Source organism: Ochotona princeps, chromosome 24 (genome assembly GCF_030435755.1).
Source record: "Ochotona princeps isolate mOchPri1 chromosome 24, mOchPri1.hap1, whole genome shotgun sequence".
NCBI lineage: Eukaryota > Metazoa > Chordata > Mammalia > Lagomorpha > Ochotonidae > Ochotona > Ochotona princeps.
The window spans coordinates 30573407-30591504 of NC_080855.1; the positions used below are offsets into that span (position 1 = coordinate 30573407).

General features: G+C 41.7%; 1 protein-coding gene across 1 annotated transcript in view; it reads left to right on the plus strand.

Moving 5' to 3' along the window:
* The window catches only part of LOC131483232 (autism susceptibility gene 2 protein-like), a 483929-nt gene extending 467229 nt beyond the window's left edge, over positions 1-16700 (plus strand). The window contains exons 3-4 of the mRNA XM_058680768.1: positions 5297-5398; positions 16451-16700. Coding sequence (XP_058536751.1) covers positions 5297-5398; positions 16451-16585 — 237 coding nt within the window. The 3' untranslated portion in view covers positions 16586-16700. The remainder of the gene's footprint in view (positions 1-5296; positions 5399-16450) is intronic.
* Positions 16701-18098: the final 1398 nt, after the last annotated feature.

Consider the following 18098-nt stretch of genomic DNA (forward strand, 5'->3'; position numbering starts at 1 on the left):
AGAAATCAAGTTACCAAATGGTATGCAGACTAATTTTGTGTGAGTTTTTAAAATCTCTTTTTCTGTTTTGTTTTCATGCTTTGTTTTTGGTAGGATGCTAAAGTCTTCTACCTTCTAGTGAGTTTGTAGTTTTTCTTTCACGTTAGCTTGTTTTTCTTTGTTATTTTACTAATCTTTTCAATTTGGATCATGTGTCTCTCATCGGAAATACCTTTTTTAAAAAAGATTTATCTATTTTTTTAAACACCTTTATTTGCTTTAAAAACATAAGACTTCTTGTACAATAAAGCATAAGCATGTTTCATTTTTATTGCAAAGTCAGATATACAGAGAGGAGGAGAGACAAAGGGGAAGATCTTCCTTCCGATGGTTCACTCCCCAAGCAGCCACAACGGCTGAAGCTGAGCCAATCTGAAGCCAGGAGCCAGGAGCTCTTCTGGGTCTCCCACGCGGGTGCAGCATCCCAAGGCTTTGGACTGTGCTTGACTGCTTTCCCAGGCTACAGACAGGGAGCTGGAACGGAAACAGGGCCACCAAGATTAGAACCGGCACCCATATGGTATCCTGGCATGTTCAAGGCGAGGACCTTAACCATTATGCTATCGCGCCGTGCCCCCAGGTTAGTTTCTGGCTGTTCCACTTCCAAACCAGCTGCTTGCTCCTGGCCCGGGAGAAGCAGTGCAAGATGGCCTGGGTATTTACGCCTCTGCCAGTCTTGTGGGAGATCTGGAGAAGCTCCTGACCCCTCATCATTGCAGCTGACTGGGGTGAACAAGTGCATGGACTTTTAAAAAGTAAATATTTAAAAAACTTAATGAGTGAAGTAGTACAACGAATACCCAATGTATGAACATGTGGAGTATAATGTTAATTCGAGAAGGGAAAAATATGCTTCTGTAAAATTACATACTTGACTGCTTTTAAGGTAATGTAGCCTATGAATATATAAACATTTTTTTAAAAAAATTTATTGACATTTTAAAAACAGTTTGTAGAATCCATTTAAATCACTACAGGAAAACTCTGTTGCCTGAAATAGGATATCCTAATTTGAAGAATCGACACTGGAAGGATGTGTCATTCATATCATTCCTCACAAATTCCAGATAAAGATACCTTCTCCATGTAATTTATCCTTCTATAAAAGTTGCCCAATGGGTTGATGATATCTGCTGAGCCTCTGTCATCTTTTTGAACTTTGCAAGGCTTGAGTTGAGATGAAGTGAGCTCACGAATACTTGACTTATGTTCACAGAATCACTCCTCGCTCACACAGCTCAGGGTGAGAAGACCTTGTTCCATGTTCATTAAATGAGATGAAAACATAGATCGTTATTTTCCTAATCAGCCATTAACAACAGTTCACACAGTATAATGAGATCAAGAATTCAAAGTTTGGAGGACAGATAGTTGATAGTGAGATGTAATGAAAACCTCGCTTCTGATATTCTATAAAAAGTCGGTTTTATAGATTAGATTAATTTTGCTGGTGTGAGACTTTTCCAGTTTCATTTTGTCATCTTTGTTGAAATGTTCATGTCTAATGGGAATAAGTTTCTCAAATTAAGGCATGGATTATAGTAATTTTTAAATAAACAATGTCTTGAAGTATCTACAGGCCGATAGTAAGAAATCACTTTGCTACAGTTATAACTAAGCTTCTTATAATAACTTCCATGAATGCTGGGACAAATCAATGCAAGCAGATCAATTTTTCTTAGGTCTTTAAATGCTTAATCTGGCACCTGGCCTTTGTAATGTCTCTTGGTTGTAGGTAATCGCTGGGAACCGAAGGTGAAGGATTACAACTTGTGGGTAGTTACGCTACGCAAAATGATCCCTTGGATGTGGCTCAAAATGCCAGTTTGAAAATATATTCAGGGGATTAGGAATGAACACTTTTTTTTTTTTTGCCTGAAATCTTGTGGTTTAGCTTTAGTACTTACTATAGTCAGTCCAGTTCTTTGAAATATTGAGCTGCCTGACAGCTTCAAATCCTGAATTTCCTTTAAACTTGAGATAGGCTTTGGAGGCGAAAGGGATAGGGGTAGGGGTGCGTTTTATGTAAGACTGAAGAGAATTTGCTGAAGTGCTTTTGCTGGCAAGGTAGCAGGAAGGCTAGCAGTTTGCTTTATTTTTTAGTCCTTGGGTTTTGCACTTAACCTGAATCAACAATTAGGTAATTTGCATCAGGGCCACTGAAGTCTGTTTTGGGGCCTTGTTTAAATCATCACTTTCCGTTCATCAGAAAACATGGAAAATCTCCCATGTGCAATGTCCAGATTTTGTTAAGCGGTTGGATATTCAGATAAGCGTTGGTACTCTTATACCTTAATTCTCAGAAGGATGTGTTCTTCAGTTGAGAAACTATACGGATGAGTTTGTGTGTGTGTGTAAGTTTCTGTGTTGTTTTTGTTTAATATAAGGCTGCAGGGATGTGGGTTTAAACTAAATCTCCCCAGTAGTTGGGCATACTCCTTACTTCCTTTGTTTCTACAGTAGTACACTGGAGCTATAGTTCAGAGAAGCACCTGTGTAAAAGTTTTGCAATCTTTACAGATTTTTATTACCAATACGACTATATTACCAAAACAACCTTAGGAAAGGCCTTTTGAACTTGAAATGTGTCATAGTTATTAAAAGTGTTTAACAAAGAATGACATGTTAACTAAGCTTTGAAGACATTTAAAACAATAAACATAGAGAGAAAGAAGTCTTCAACGATCATAGTGGAGGAGTTAAAATCTGAGTCTTCAGATTTCTTGAAGAAGCAAAGTTAAACATTCCAGATGGTCAGGAGTGACTACGAAATGATCTGGGGGCAGGAATGGACACATCATGTTCAAGCATGGGAGAAGGGGTGATGTTCACTTTAAGTATCTTTGAGATGGCAAGAGAAAGAGCTTCTGTCTTCTGGTTCATCCCCAAGTGACCATAATGGCCAGAACTGAGCTGATCTGAAGCCAGAAGCCAGAAGCTTATTTTGGGTCTCTCATTCGGGTGCAGGGTCTCAAGGTTTTGGGCTATTGTCGACTGCTTTTCCAGGTCACAAGCAGGAAGTTGAATGGGAAGTGGAGCAGCTGGGACATGAACCTAGTGCCCCTATCGGATCCTGGCACATGCTTGGCTAGGGCTTTTGCTACTTTTATTCCAGGGTATAAGCAGAGGCTTTTACAGCTTGACATCTGATTTAGAGTTAGTGAGCACAGCTTCAACATGGAAGAAAATGAAGGACTTAAGGTCTTAGTAAGATACAAAGTAAACCTAATATCAGTTCTCTGATCTCCATTACAGAACTTTCCTGGAAACAAAAACAAAGGGATTTTAGAACAAAATGCTAAGAGAGGGATTGTAGAAAAGTTGAAATTTTAGAGATTTGAGAAATGAAGTGAATGATGTGACCAAAATTAGAATCTGTAGTCTTTAAAAAAAAAATTGGCATTCATTTACTTAAATATTAATGTGTTTGGAAAACAGAAATAGAGCTCCCCCTTCTGCTGATCATGACTAATCTACGCTGACAACTGCTGAGACCCTGTCAAGCCAGGGCCAGAAACCAGGAACACAGTGCAGGTTTTCTGCTTGGGAGTTAAAGGGCCATGTCCTTGGCCTGTCAGTCGCTGCCTCTCAGGGTGCTTTCTGGAATCTAGAGCAGAGGTGGAACTTGAACCCTGACACTCTGAACATGTCGTTGGCAATAGGTGTCATAAACGTAGTGTCCGCATGTGAGTATGCGTGACCCAGGGCCTCATATAGACCAGTGGTTGCATGTGTTTTTTTTCGTTCTTAAATGAAATTCAGAGTTGCTGGATTGCATTTGTGGAACATACCATATGTTCCCCGTACCACAACTGGGTAAATGTGTGCAAATCAAAATGAAACAGTTTATTCAGTTGTTTTTTTTTTTCAATGTTTGGTAGTATGTCTCCCAGTACTTTGAACCAACACAAACAAGGCACTAAGTATGTAGTGGTTGACTGAGGGCTGATTTAACTTACTGAAGCTGTATGTCTTTAATTACTTTAAAAAAAATGGCAAAAGTTCTCCAGAATGTTGTCAAAACAAGCAAGGTCGTTACATGCATTCCCAGTGACTAAAGCGTAACGTCACAGCATCTTACGTGTTTTCTCGCAAGAGGAGATCCTTGGCTCTTGATGTGTTTTGTTCATGTTGTTGAAATGAGAACAGAAACAGTAAGCCAGGAAGTCATAGTTGCTATATCATGCCTTTAGTGTTTTGGGGTGTCTGTGTTATTGGAAAAAAATCACAGTGGAGCATAAGAAGAAAATACAAGTGAAAACTACTTCCAAGTTGATGAGCTTAATTAGATTTAGGGGTATTTAATTTAGCTCCAGCCTGCTGGCCCCCTTCTCTACACTGCCATGCTTATCTCTGTCCAGGCAGCACTTGTGGGCACTAGGTAGATGGTGAAAGCTTAGACTGCTTGCTCATTTGATTTTTTAAATGGCTAGATTTCACATATTTTTATGCTACAGATTTAGATTTATTGGCGTTCCTCCCTCCCCATCCTCCTACTTCCTCCCAACTACTCCCTTATTTTTTTCACAAATTATTATGTTAGTGTATCCGTTCACTTCACAGTAACAAACTTAGCATTGCAATGGGTCGGTAAAAGTAAGATGACAGAAAAATGTAAGAATCTCACCTAGAGATTGCATTTATTGTATTCTGTGTGTTGTCATAGATCAGAGAGAATATATATTTCACTAAGTATAATTGTTTCCCGATGGGTCCATTTTGTTACAAAGATAAAATTTCGTTTCTGTGGATGAGTAGTATGCCATAGTGTATACATACCGCTTGGAGTTTTTTTCCTGCCAGCATGCCCCAGAAGCATGGGGTAAGGCGACAGTGTTCTTCATCTGCAAGAACCACTGAAGACAGTCTGATGGAGAATGTCTGTCTATTGTAATGCAAGCACAAGCTTATACAGATTAAGAAAAGGGAAAACTAAAGGATGTCTCCTGCCAGTCCCACCACCCAACAATGGCACTGCAATAGGCTAAAAGTCGCGTCTATCCCTTTAGATCTTCCAGGTATGTCACAGGTCACATAGGCTGGCAGGTAGGCAATGGGTTACACCCACCAGACAGCACGCCATCACCCAGGGGCCATCACCCACAATATCATATTTTCTTGATCCTGTCATCAGTTGATGTGTATCTGGGTTGGTAACATCTCAGCATTGTAAACTGTGCAGAGGAACAAGTGCTAAGGCACAGGTGTATCAAGAGACACCACTGACTTTCCTTTGTACCCTTGCTTTTTCTTTCAGCTCAAACCAGGGCAGAACAGCTGCAGGGACAGTGACAGCGAAAGCGCCAGCGGAGAATCCAAGGGCTTCCACCGAAGCAGCTCCCGAGAAAGGCTCAGTGAGGTAAGAAGGAAAGCGTGAGGATAGCTTGGTCACACACCCTTGGTTCAGGTCGCCGCTATATACCGTTTTCTCCTTGTGCATCGTGCTGCATGCACAAGAATGCAACAAGTGTCAGTTCTCTCTTTCTTGCTGCTCTTTTTTTGTTGTTATTATTTGAAAACAAACAAACAAACAAACAAAATGTTTCACTGAAAGTAAGGATTAGAAAGTAGATGGGGATATTTGTTTCCATAGAAACAAATTACAAAAAGCAGTGGTGACACCTTTGTTATTAATATTACAAGTGAAAGGAGTGGCACACAGTGATACAGCTAGGGAGTTAACATCAGTTAGAGGACTGTGTGTTATTTCTTTGGGCATCACAATAAGCCATTTACTCCATGAGGAGGGGCTTCTGTGGGAAAAGCCTTATGAGAACATAATAAGACTTTTAAAAACATGTTTTTGTTTTCATGGGAAAGGCAGATCAGATTTATGGAGAGAAGGAGGGACAGGGAGAAAGATCTTCCATCTGCAGGTTCACTCCCTAAGTGGCCGCCATGGTTGCAGCTGAGCCTATCACAAGGAAGGAGGCAGGAACTTCTTTCATTTCTCCCATGCAGGCTCAGGGTCTCAAGACTTTGGGCCATCATACTGTATTTTCCAAGTTTATAAGCAGGGAGCTAAGTGGGAAGTGGAGCAGCCGGGACATGAACCAGCACCCATATGGGATCCAGGACCCAGACATTTCTTCTTTTTTTTTTAAGATTTATTTATTTTTATTGCAAAGTCAGATATACAGAGAGGAGGAGGAGAGACAGAGAGAAAGATCTTCCGTCCGATGATTCACTCCCCAAGTGAGCTGCAACAACCGGTGCTGTGCCGATCCGAAGCCGGGAACCAGGATCCTTTTCTGGGTCTCCCACACGGGTGCAGAGTCCCAATGCCCTGGGCCGTCCTCGACTGCTTTCCCAGGCCACAAGCAGGGAGCTGGATGGGAAGTGGAGCTGCCGGGATTAGAACCGGCACCCAAATGGGATCCTGGGGCTTTCAAGGCGAGGACTTTAGTCACTAGGCCACGCCTCCAGGCCCAACAACATCAGACTTAAGGACTGAGGGTCACTTCAGCATAGGGAGGAGAGTTTGAGGCATTTATATATCAACAGCGAGTTTACTAATAAACAATTTGTGTAGCAGGTGCCTTTCCTTGATTTGTCAGTTTCTGTTCCCCTGCCTGGGGTAGGAAGCACCTCTCTTTGATCTGTTATCTAAACCTAAGGATTGGGAGTTTCTAGGTCATGCATTTCCTTATTGACTGCTTCTGGAGGTTTCCTGACAGGATTGCAGCTGGTCCTGACTCCACACTGGCAAGCAAGGCTTCTTAATATCCTCTCTTTAATCGGATGTTTTCCTATAGATCTAATCAGTTGTCCTGCAGTACAGTATCAGTTGGATAAATAAAGGACACAGTTGCAGTCTGGGAATATGAGTGTTTGTATATGTAAATAAGGTTTCATTGTGTTTTTGTGTGTTATGGTGAAATTATGTAACCATGAAACTGTAATAATTCAATAATTGTAATAACCTCAGTTGTGAACAATCATACTTAAGTTCTCGTCCTTCTGAGATTTTGTTTTGCTTTTAATGTAAAATCTCATTGAATAATCTCCAGGGTTAATACTATTTTCTTCATAAAGTATAGAAATGTAAGCCATGTGAGTTCATAAAGATAGGCATATAGTCACTGAAATCTTTGAATGACTTGCTCAGAATTCATTTTTTGTTAGAAAAAAATTAATAAAGATGGTATATTTTCATGAATAGAAGCATTGCATTTTATGTAGATGTCAATACTAAACTATTTGCAGATTCAACTTAGTTATTCTGAAAATTCTAACAGTCTTCTTTGCAAACATGGAAAAACTGATCCTCGAATGTGTATGGAAAATAATGAGGATCCAGGATGACTTATGCAATCTTGGAGCGGGATGAAGCTGGAAAGCTCATACTTCTGATTTTAAAACTTACTACAAGACTGCAGTAATGCAAGCAGTATGGTAATGGCATAACATCAGAAATATAGACCAACAGGACTGAGTTGAGAATCTGGATATCTGCACAATTCTGTGAAGAACCCAGAAATTTATGAAGCAACTAATATTCTACAAGAGAATTTTCCCACAGCATGTGTAAGAAGACTGACTTTCCACATGGAAAAGAATGAAGTTGGACCTTTTATCACATACTTATACTAAGATAAACGCAGAATGGATCCATGACCCCACATATATGCTACCACCACGAAAATGTTACTAGAACACATGCAAATACGTCTTTCTGACTTTGGTTTTAGCGCTGGTTTGTTACACGTGCAGCAACAGCATGAATAACAACTAGGCAAACACATGAACTAAGCTTGATGACAAAACTTGTGTGCATCCAAATGCTTTCTCAAGGAAGTGAGATCAGGCAGAGACACAGTGCAAGAGAGTATTTGAAAATCATGTAACTGATAATTGTGTAATGTTTGAGTTATATGGAGAACTACAACCTAAAAATGGATGGAAATATGAATGGACATTTCTGCAAATAAGGGCCCATAAACACATACAGAGATGTTCCAAACCATTAGTTGCCAAAGAAATGGAAATGAAAATCATAAGGGGTACAATTTTGAAAAAGAAAAAGAAATAACAAATGTGGGAGAGAATATGGCAAAATGGGAATACTGATGTATTGCTGGTGAGCATGTATGATAATGTAGAAAACAGCTTGGAGGTTTTTCAAAAAGCCAAACAGAAAATTACCATGTGAGCCAGCAATTACACTTTTAAACCTATACAAAAAATATTAAAAAAAACAAAACTTAGATGCTAATAAACTAATGTTAATCGCAGCATAAATTGCAGCAACTAAAAAGTAGAAACACGGTATTTCACCAACAGATTGAGATAGTTAACCAAAATTTGATATACATGAGGAATCTTCGAAAAGTTAGAGAAAATGCAAATGAAGTATTAACAGGTAGTATCTGTCTTCTACTTTTAACAACTAAATAATCTGTAAAAAATATGCTTTCCATAGCATCTTCCAGTGTCACCTCCTACCCGGCTTATTCTGGTTTTACTTGTTGAGCATCTGGAGAAAAGTTAGGATAGCTTTTAATGCCCTTGTCTACCAGCAGTGTCACTTCCTCTGGCCTGGTTCTCATTATGAGTTGGGTTTGTTTGTTCACTGGCTTACTTGATAATCTTTTATTGAATGCCACACATTAATGCATTTTTTCCTTGTTGGATGGTGGATGCTCCTTCTTTCTGTAATGAATTATTTGTTCTGTGTTGAGGTTATGCAACTCGCACGTCGTTTCTTTGGGGCGTTGCTTTTGCAATTTCTTGGGTGGGTCCAGCATTGGCCTAAAAGCTTTGTTTCCCACTGTAGTGAACGCTCCGCCTCGTGAATGGGGAGGGAGGGTTGCTCTTAGGCTGGTGGGAATCCAGCATGTTTCGTCTCATGTGAGCTCTGGCGGTTGGACTCTTGCCTCCCCAGTGATAGTTCCCTTTGTCTCAAGTCTGTTTCTCCCTCACACATGCTGTTGAGCACAGTGGTGCCACAGGTTTCGTGATTTTGTCTGTGAGGGTCTTTACTTTTCTGTAGTCCTTTGCTAATTCTTGCTGCCTTGACCTTCCTTGACACCTACCTGTCTTCTCAACTTAAGCTCGGTTCTGGGCTCTACCTAGGTCACCTCCTGCTCTGCATAGAATATGGCAGGAAAGCTCTCCAGGCAGCAAGCTAAGAAAACGGCAAGGGTCACCTTTCTTTGTTCCTTTCTGATAAGTAACTTTGTCCTGTAGTTTTGCCCAATTGCTACAAATTCTTTTTGCATATCATTTTTATAGATTATTTTAGTTGCTGAAAGTAGATGATAGTTGCTGCCTGTTAATGCATCATGTCCGCTGCTCATTTTTTAATTGAGATAAGAATTTGAATCAATTTTCCACCAACTTAAGGGATCATTTTAGAAGACTTACTCTCAAGGGAGGCTAATCAAGACACTCTACAATTCAGACTTTGTTTTCTTTGAATCACAACAAGAAAGAGTTAACAATGACAGTGTAGCTGGGGAGTGTGACTCATGGGTCGAGCCTTCAAACCACTGAATGTGCCTGGTTTTCCTGAGTTATGTCTTCCCGAACCCTGTTGCCAGGAGGGATAATTGGCCACAAGAACTTTCCAGTTGTCCGCCTCAAGGAGACATATGTTTAGATCAGTCAGTAAGGAAAACATTTAATAACAGAATAACTGAATTTGTAAAAATTCATGATGGGTTTATTCAAGAGGGAAAATCTGGCTTCTGACTTACACAGACTTATTTTTTTAATTGATATATTTTATTTAAAAGGCAGATTTAACAAGAGAGAAATATATAGATAGTGAGAGAAACTTGTCCATCTGCTGTCGTTGGTCTGCTCTCTCCTAGGGCATAGTTAGCAGGGTCCTATGTACTCTGATGTGGGCTACAAGCATCATCTCAACCAGCATGGTCAGCACCCACCCCGGCATTGTTTTGTAAAGAACTTCCGGAAAATCTAGGAATTAGTTTGTTTGCGACCCTTGCAAGGAATTTAATTGTCCACATGATTCCTGGCATAGTCTTTCTTCATTTTTATTCCTGAGAGAGAAAAGCCCAACATAGAGGCAGGTAGGCAGGCATGTCAGACACAATTGGTGATTTGCAAGAATTGTAAAATATACAGTTTAAAGTTGCCCTAGGATCACAACATACATGCTCACCTAAGACCTGGGGGAATATATAAATATATATATACACATATATATGTGTGTGTGTGTGTGTATACATATATATATACATAATCTCTTGGGGAGCTTGGTAATAGTAGCAAAGTATCTCTCTGGGGCTCTATAATGAATGGAGCACATCTATTTTGGATGGATAATCAATTTTGAAGTCCCTTGTTGTAGGTAACCTGTTAAAACAGAAATGTTATCTTCATGAGTTTAATGAGTAGCTGCAGTGATAGCATAGTGACATGGATGGAAAGAGAGGCAGGTGAGGGCAGTGAGAAAGAGGAGAATGAGTATTTAATGAATATCCACTCATGGACTTGAATGTCAGCAGCAACATATTCCCTCCTGGAAAATGTCTTTCAGCTGCACATCCCATTACTATTCCTGTAGTCCACAGTAGCATGGAGACTGAAATTGAGTGTTTCTAAGAAAGCTCTCCTTTACATTATAATGAGATCGAGGTGGATAATTTGTAGAGATTGCTGGAGCAGTGGTCAAACCTAGGGGGAAAAAAAAAAACCAGAAACAAAAACAAAGCAGAATGAAAACACCATGTCAAACAGGAGATGGCTTATAATGAGCCCGGAAATAGCATGTCAGATAGCCAGCCGGCTGGCATTTCTTCATATCCTTGTCTTCTCAAGCAAACCACTAAACGCATGCTCGTACCCTGTTTTCTCAACCTCTTAATAGCTCTCATTGCTGCCTCCTGTATTGAAAATGTGAATGAGTCGGCAAGTCCACCAGCTGAAGAAAAAGAAACGAAGCCCTTTGCATTATTCAAAAGAATTTTCTGCCTAGATCTGGGTGTTCAATATTATTTCAGATACTTTTGAAATCAAAGAAACTTTTGTTTCTTCTGTGCAGCCTCCTTAAATTTTCAATTAACAACAGTTTGATTGACAACCTTTTCTGAATTTTGTGGCCACATTTTTTTTTTTTCAGCAGTTTGGACAAAGGTCACCTGAGGTCTTTAAGCAGGAAAAGTGAAAGCATTTCTTCCCATTAAAATTTGATTTGGGGGAGGGGCAGGTGGGATTAGCATACCTGGTTAAACCACTGCCTGCGTTGCCTGGATCCTGTATGGGCACTGGTTCAAATCCCAGCTGCTGCACTTGCAATCCCACTCCCTGGTATCCTGGCAAGGAGACTTTGAAAGCAGCAGAGGAAGGTTTTCAAATATATGGGCTCTTGCACTCAACGTGGGAAAAGCTGAAGACATCTCTGACTCCTGTCTATTGCCTGGCCCATCTTCAGCTGGTAGTTGTGGCCATTTTGGGAGTGAACTAGAAGCATATGGAAGGTTTCTGTCCCTCTCTCCCTTGCTCCCTCCCTCCCTCTCTCCTTTCCTCTCCTTCCCTCCCTTTGTCTCCTTCCCTCCCTTCCTCTCCCTCTCTTTTACCTCTCAAACAAATAAAATAAAACTTCAGGAAACGATGAGGGAGGAGCAGGTGTCTGGCCTAGTAGTTGAGATGCTTGCGTTTCCTATTGATCCGAGTGCCCAGATTCAAGGCTTGATTTCACTCCCTATTCCAGCTTCCTGCTGGAAGATGCAAACAGTTGGGTCCCTGCTTACTCCTATATAAAACCTTGATTTAGTTCTCAACTCCTGGTTTTTTTCCTGGCCCAGTCTAGATCTTTAGTCATTTCTGAGAGTGAATCCTGCAGATGGGAGTTCTCTCTCAAATAAAAGTAATAATTTGTTTTAAGTTGAGGAAACAGAGGAAGTTAAATTCAACCTCATGACTGAAGAAAGATTCTATTAAATTGTTAAATAGAGGATCAGACCTTGAGCTGGAACACTTACACCCCAAAATATAATATGGACAGTTGCATATTGTAATATCCGGTTGGAATCATAGCTGCTCCTCTTCTGATGTAACATCCATGGGAGGCAGCAGATAATAACTCAGGTGTTTAGGTCCTTGCCACCCACATGGGAGACCCAGGTTGAGTTTTGGGTCCTTGCTTTAGCTGGGCCCCTGCCGGGCTGTTATAAACCAACAGTGGAAGACCTCTCATCTTTTCCTCTTCCTCTTCCTCTCTGTTCCTTTGCATGTCAAATCAAATGAAAACAGCTAAATGAAAAAAAAAAATTTTAATGATCACCACAGGGGCCAGGTGTGGTAGCCTAGTGGCTAATGTCCTCACCTTGGCGTGTGCGGGGATCCCATATGGGCACTGGTTCTAATCCCAGCTACTCCAGTTCCCTGCTTGTGGCCTGGGAAAGCAGTTGAGGACGGCCCAACGCCTTGGGACTTCACACCCACTTGGGAGACCCAGAGGAAACCCCTGGCTCCTGACTTTGGATCTGCTCAACTCCTGCCATTGTGACTGTTTGGGGAGTGAATCATTGGACGGAAGATCCTCTCTGTCTCTCCTCATCTCTGTACATCTGACTTCCCAATGGAAGTAAATGAATATTTTTTTTTTAAAAAATGATCACTCGTTGATAGGTCATTACCTTCTGTCTGCTTTCTTATACCATTATTTCCTGCTGTCTGCCCTCTCATCCTGAGAGAAAGCCATGTCAATTCCATAATACACATCTGTAAATGAGTAACACACAACAGATTTCAAGGAACATAAATGCCGTTTCTAAACACTTATTCCATTTTTATAGCATAACCAGTTGTTGCTTATACTTCAGAGGTATTCATATAATTTCTGTCTTGTAATATTAATTAAAATGACCAAATATTTGCAGATCTTCTATCTTTTATGTTTAGACAGAGGCATAAATGAGTCGTGTAGGACTCGGACTCTTTCCTGGACCTTTTGTAACACAGGAAGTTAGAGATGTAAGGTGCTTATCACACGCATCAGTCGAACTATGGCTTCTTTTCTGTTACTAGCAACAAGGAGTTAGCTGTACTCTGACTGTGGAGTTCTACTTGTGGTGAGTGGGGTAGTAGCTGCTGAACTCGAGGCCAGAGCCAGAAGCTTAGGGTTATAGAACTGTACACAAAAGGTCTGTTCATGAGAACAATGTTTGTTCAGTACAGACTGTCCAGTTGTAATTGACAGGAGCTGGCACATAGCATAGATAGATCACTGAAAGGATGGAGAGGGCAGAAAATGAGTGCTCCCAGGGTTTGGACCTGCCAGCAGGGCCCCGAGGTCACTGAGAGTGAGGCAGCGTTATTCTTTGGCCACAAGAAACACCAGGAACAAGCTGGTGAGGAATGTCGATTTATTCAGCCCAAGCTCCAGGTTTATAAAAGGCTAAGAAAAGGAAGAGTAAGAGGGTGTTTTCAGGTAATTCCTTAACCCAGTGATGACTGTGATTGGATGAAAGGCACAACTAATCCTGTTGATCTCCCGATCATATCAGAGATCACGTTCTATATACAGGATTGGAAGTCACACCCTAGACCAGGGCAGACAAGCTCTTGGTCAACGCCCACCAGGTAGTAGGCAGAGACCCGGGGGAAGATTTCCCATACAGTGCCATAGGCATTTGGATAAGTAGATTTAGAAGAGTTTTCCCACAAAGTTTTCTGCCTTGCGTTCAAATCACAACTTCCTGCCACACATCTCTTTTCCCTTTGTGAAGAAGGTGAGCACAGTGGCCTGCCACGTGAGGAGAGGCTCTGTCTCCGAGCTTCCATGTGCTGTCTTGTGATTGCAAGACCAAATTCCAGCAGACCTTTGATGTAGAGGAGGATCTGGTGCGTGTGTCCCTTCCTGCGTCTGTGTCTCTGTGCCCATGTGTGCAGGAGGGGGGTTATAAGACAGGATGTTTAAATGCTTTGTTGCATTATGTTAATTCCTCAGCAGTGCAATCAAATTCGTGTCGTAATTAAAGCTGTCAGTTGGAAGGCAAGCCAATCGCCACGAAAGCACAGCATAACAAATGAAGTGAAATGATTCTGCGTGTAGCTATACAATGCTTCGCCAGGCATGAAATTAAATAAGTAATTTGATGTTGACATCAGAAATTGAAATGATACCCACTGTTCCCTCATTCAGTCAGACCTGCATAAACAATAGCCAGAACAAATATGCACAACAAAACCCTCTTCTCCACCCAGCTCCCTGAGTAATGTACAATATATATGCAAAATGAGCATAACAGAGCCTTCCCAGGCCTGATGGATGTAATTTTCTTTGGTATACACTATGATGATCTGTATGTGGGGGAGATGGGGGGTGTGCAGGTGATTGTGAAAGGGGTTCTTCTTCTAGGATAAAAGGCAAGGGGGGGGGACACAAAAAGAAGCAAATCCCATGGTCTGAATAATTCATTGTCAGAATCAGTTTACTTCCCAGGGGCATGACTCCAGGCTGGTGGAGACCTAACCTGGCTTTTGCCTTCCCATGCTCCATGGCGGGCTGTGAGGGCCAAGAACAGGTGACGCTGTCACGTGTCACACTGATGGGAGATGTTGTCTCCATGACGACTGGGGATCTCCCTCCGTACTGTCAGCGGCAATCAAGAACGCAGCAGGAATTTTTAAAAACCACGACCGGTGTGCAGGATCACATGTCAGCTGTACTTGACTCGCCTGAGCTTGTTGGAATGACCGACATTCAGAACGTTTTGCTTGGAGAACAGTATTTAGGGTTGCCCCAATGCCTACTACCATTCTTGTTTTGTGGACGTGTACTTACCACACATGTTTCTCTCTCCAGCAGTTTAGAATCGAAGAATCACCGTGTTTTTCAGAGATGTCGTTCTCTGAGCTGTTTTTCCTGTGGTATCCATTTGTTTCTTTATACAGGAATATAACAGATGGTAAATGCATCCTGTGTGCTAAGATCTCAAGCAGCAATGATGAACAGGCCAGGTGGTATGTGCTACCTGTGGTTGACAGGCTAGGGGACAGGGCCTGTAGGTGAAAGAGCTACAGATGCGTCGGGTAGAGGTGGAGGTCAGGCAGTCCTGGGGAAGGTGCAAGGCTCTCTGAGGCTTCTCAGGGGCAAGGGCTGTCTGCAGCGATCGGAAGCCTAACAGAGCTGGAAACTGAAAGCATCAGCTTCCTTTTCATTCCAGGCTTACGTGGAGCCTCTCTTAATCAGAAAGTACATGCTAAAGATTAAATCTTTGCAAATATATACATATATATATATGAGAAGTTTGAAACAGAAAGACACAAGCATACAAACAGTAACAGCCAGAAAATTTAAAATAAAGAAACTCAGAAGTTTAGAACACAAATAATATCCTGGGTGGGTGGGGCCACTGCATTGGCTTGACTGGCTAATCCTCCACCTCCAAACCTTAGCATCCCATATGGTTGCTGGTTCTGTCCCAGCTTCTCCACTTTCAATCCAGCTCCCTGCTATGGCCTGGAAGGGCAGCAGAAGATGACCCAGAACCTTGGGCCCCTGCACCCGCATGGGAGACCTAGAGGAAGCTCCTAGCTCCTGGCTTTGGATTGGCTCAGCTTCGGCTATTGCAACCGTTTGGGGTGTGTGAATCAACAGATGGGAGAATTTTGTCTCTCCTCCTTTCTGAAATCTTGCTTTACAATATAAATAAATCAATCTTTAAAAATAATCTTGCTGTGATTTCTTACCCCAAAAAATTCCCGACCCCCCCCCCCCCCAGCCCTCTTTTTCAGTATTACTGCTTTTGAATTTCCTGGTGTGCCAAAACTACGGCAGGCAATATGTTAATTCTTATGAATAAATCCTCAAGAAAAAAAATGATATTTTCACTGCTTCTCTGTGCCCACACATTCTTTGCATTTTAGTCCACTAATTATGTTTACAAAATGTCTCATTTTTTGAAAAATACTATGTGTGTACTAACTAGTGCCCTCAGGGAATAAACTGGCAACTAGGTCATATGCTAGAAAAGTCATCCAAACCCACTGGGCTTTTTATTTTTAAATCAGCCTGGGCTTTTTCCTCTTGCCTGCCCCTTTGCGGCCACAGAACCGAGTAGCTTGAGACCAGGGCATTGAATGTCAGCAAGTCAGGAAGGCAGGCTGATGCGTGTCTGTTTAGTCTCAGCACAGGGCGAAATGCCATCATTAATTCATTACCCAGCTGCCTGTCAAATAAATTGGCAATTACGTCCACCGCAGAAGCTTGGAATTCAGTAAATAGCACGTTAGCATCTCTGAGTTGTTGAGAGATGTAAAGGGGAAAATTAAGCAACACGGTGTTTGTATCAGTCGCAGCTGACAAGGGGCAGCACACACTGGTGATGTGATGTAGTGATGAAAAGCCTGCAAAGGGCGGTAATGAGCTGTGTGGATTGGAACGTGTTAAAAAACCATTGCTGATTTTCCACTTTGTCTTTATGCTTTATTGCAGAGTTCAGCTCCTTCCAGCTTGGGAACAGGCTACTTCGTAAGTCTATCTCAACTTCCACATATGTGCCTTGCATTGGCATTGATTTGCTTCAACAATGAATGCTTGTTAGGTTGTGGAGGAAAAAAAAAAATCTAAGCAATTCCCTCTCAGTTCTAATGCACAGTCTGATTTCTGTCCTTTTACTAGCAATTGTTTCATGTTTAAAAGACAACGTGCTGGGCCCATAGGTGTCTCAGCCAGTCTGCGGTGTGCACTGTCTTCCCAGCATTCCTCCTTGCCTGCCAGCACCGGGGGACGTTGGGAGCCTGGTTGGTTCCTGCCACTGCTTCTCTGGTGTGTGTGTGTGTGTGTGTGTGTGTGTGTACACGTGTGTGAAGGACCCTGAGGAGAAACAATTCCAATTATGCTTTGAGATGTGTATTCACTTTGAAAATCCCTGGAAGAACTTCCCTCCATATACGTTGGGTATTATTTTTAAAATGTGAATGAGATGTAGTGTTTTCAATGGATAGTCACCCTCAGCGTCTGGGTAGGAGGGCCTTCAGGTTTTTGTTCAACCATATCAGACTCCTCATGTTAGCAAATAGAGGTGTGTACCTTTCTACTTCTGGTCTTTATCCTGTGTCCTTTGGGAGAGTTGGCTGTGGGTAGTGTAATTCAAGAATTACCGCGGTATTTTTCATACCTGGGTAAATTGTCACATTATTGTATTTATTTATACCAAAGTTGTCCTTTTGGCTTGAAAACTTTTTTTCTCTTTCAATAAATAATTGTAAAAGAATTGCAAGGAAGCATTGTTTACAAAACAGGATGATGGGCCAGAGTAGAAACGCAATGTCACATTCAAGGGAACCCAATGAACTGTGATGCCTGTTGAACATTTTCAGGGAAACTAACCAAATCCTGCATGTAAACTGGAAAATGGGTTCCGATTTAGTTTAGTTGCTTTTAACTTCCCTCCCCCCTCCCCCGCCAGCATGCTAACAGTTACTCTGCTGATTTTTCTGCCTACGTAGTTTTGTTGATCTGTTTATATTCAGTGTGTAAAAACCAGCATCATTTCATTGAATGAGATTTTTTTTCCTGATGTGAAAATAAGAACAACCAAGTAATTCCATCTCAGTCCCAAAGAACACATGCTTTCTTCTCTTCTTTTACCACCAGTTGTTTTATGTTTAAGCACAACCTGCTGGGCCTTAGGGCTTCTAAGTCGGTCTGAGGTATGCACTGGGTTTCCAGGATACTGGCTGTTTACTCCTTGTCTGGCAGAGTGGCATTTTCTAGATCTGGGTGATTTTAATCCTAATCTATAAGGATGGGAAGGATAGAGATGATTTGGGCCCTCCTTAATACAATAAGCGTACTTATGCTTGCTCCTGTACATTAAGGATGAATATTCATGCTTCCAGAAGCAAGCAGGAGACACTCTGAATCCACAGTGGGAAGAACAGACGTCGGCCCTTCTGCCATCTCTTCACACCAGGCTGGATGTGGGTGGAGATGCTGGAAGGGAAATCTGGAGGCGGCCAGTGCCTGTCCTTCAGCCAAACGCTCAGTTCTCCCACTCTGCTTTCTTCAGCAGATACGAGGCCAACACTGGCACCTGAATCCTGGCTCACTTTTTCAGTGAACATTCTAGATTTTTCTG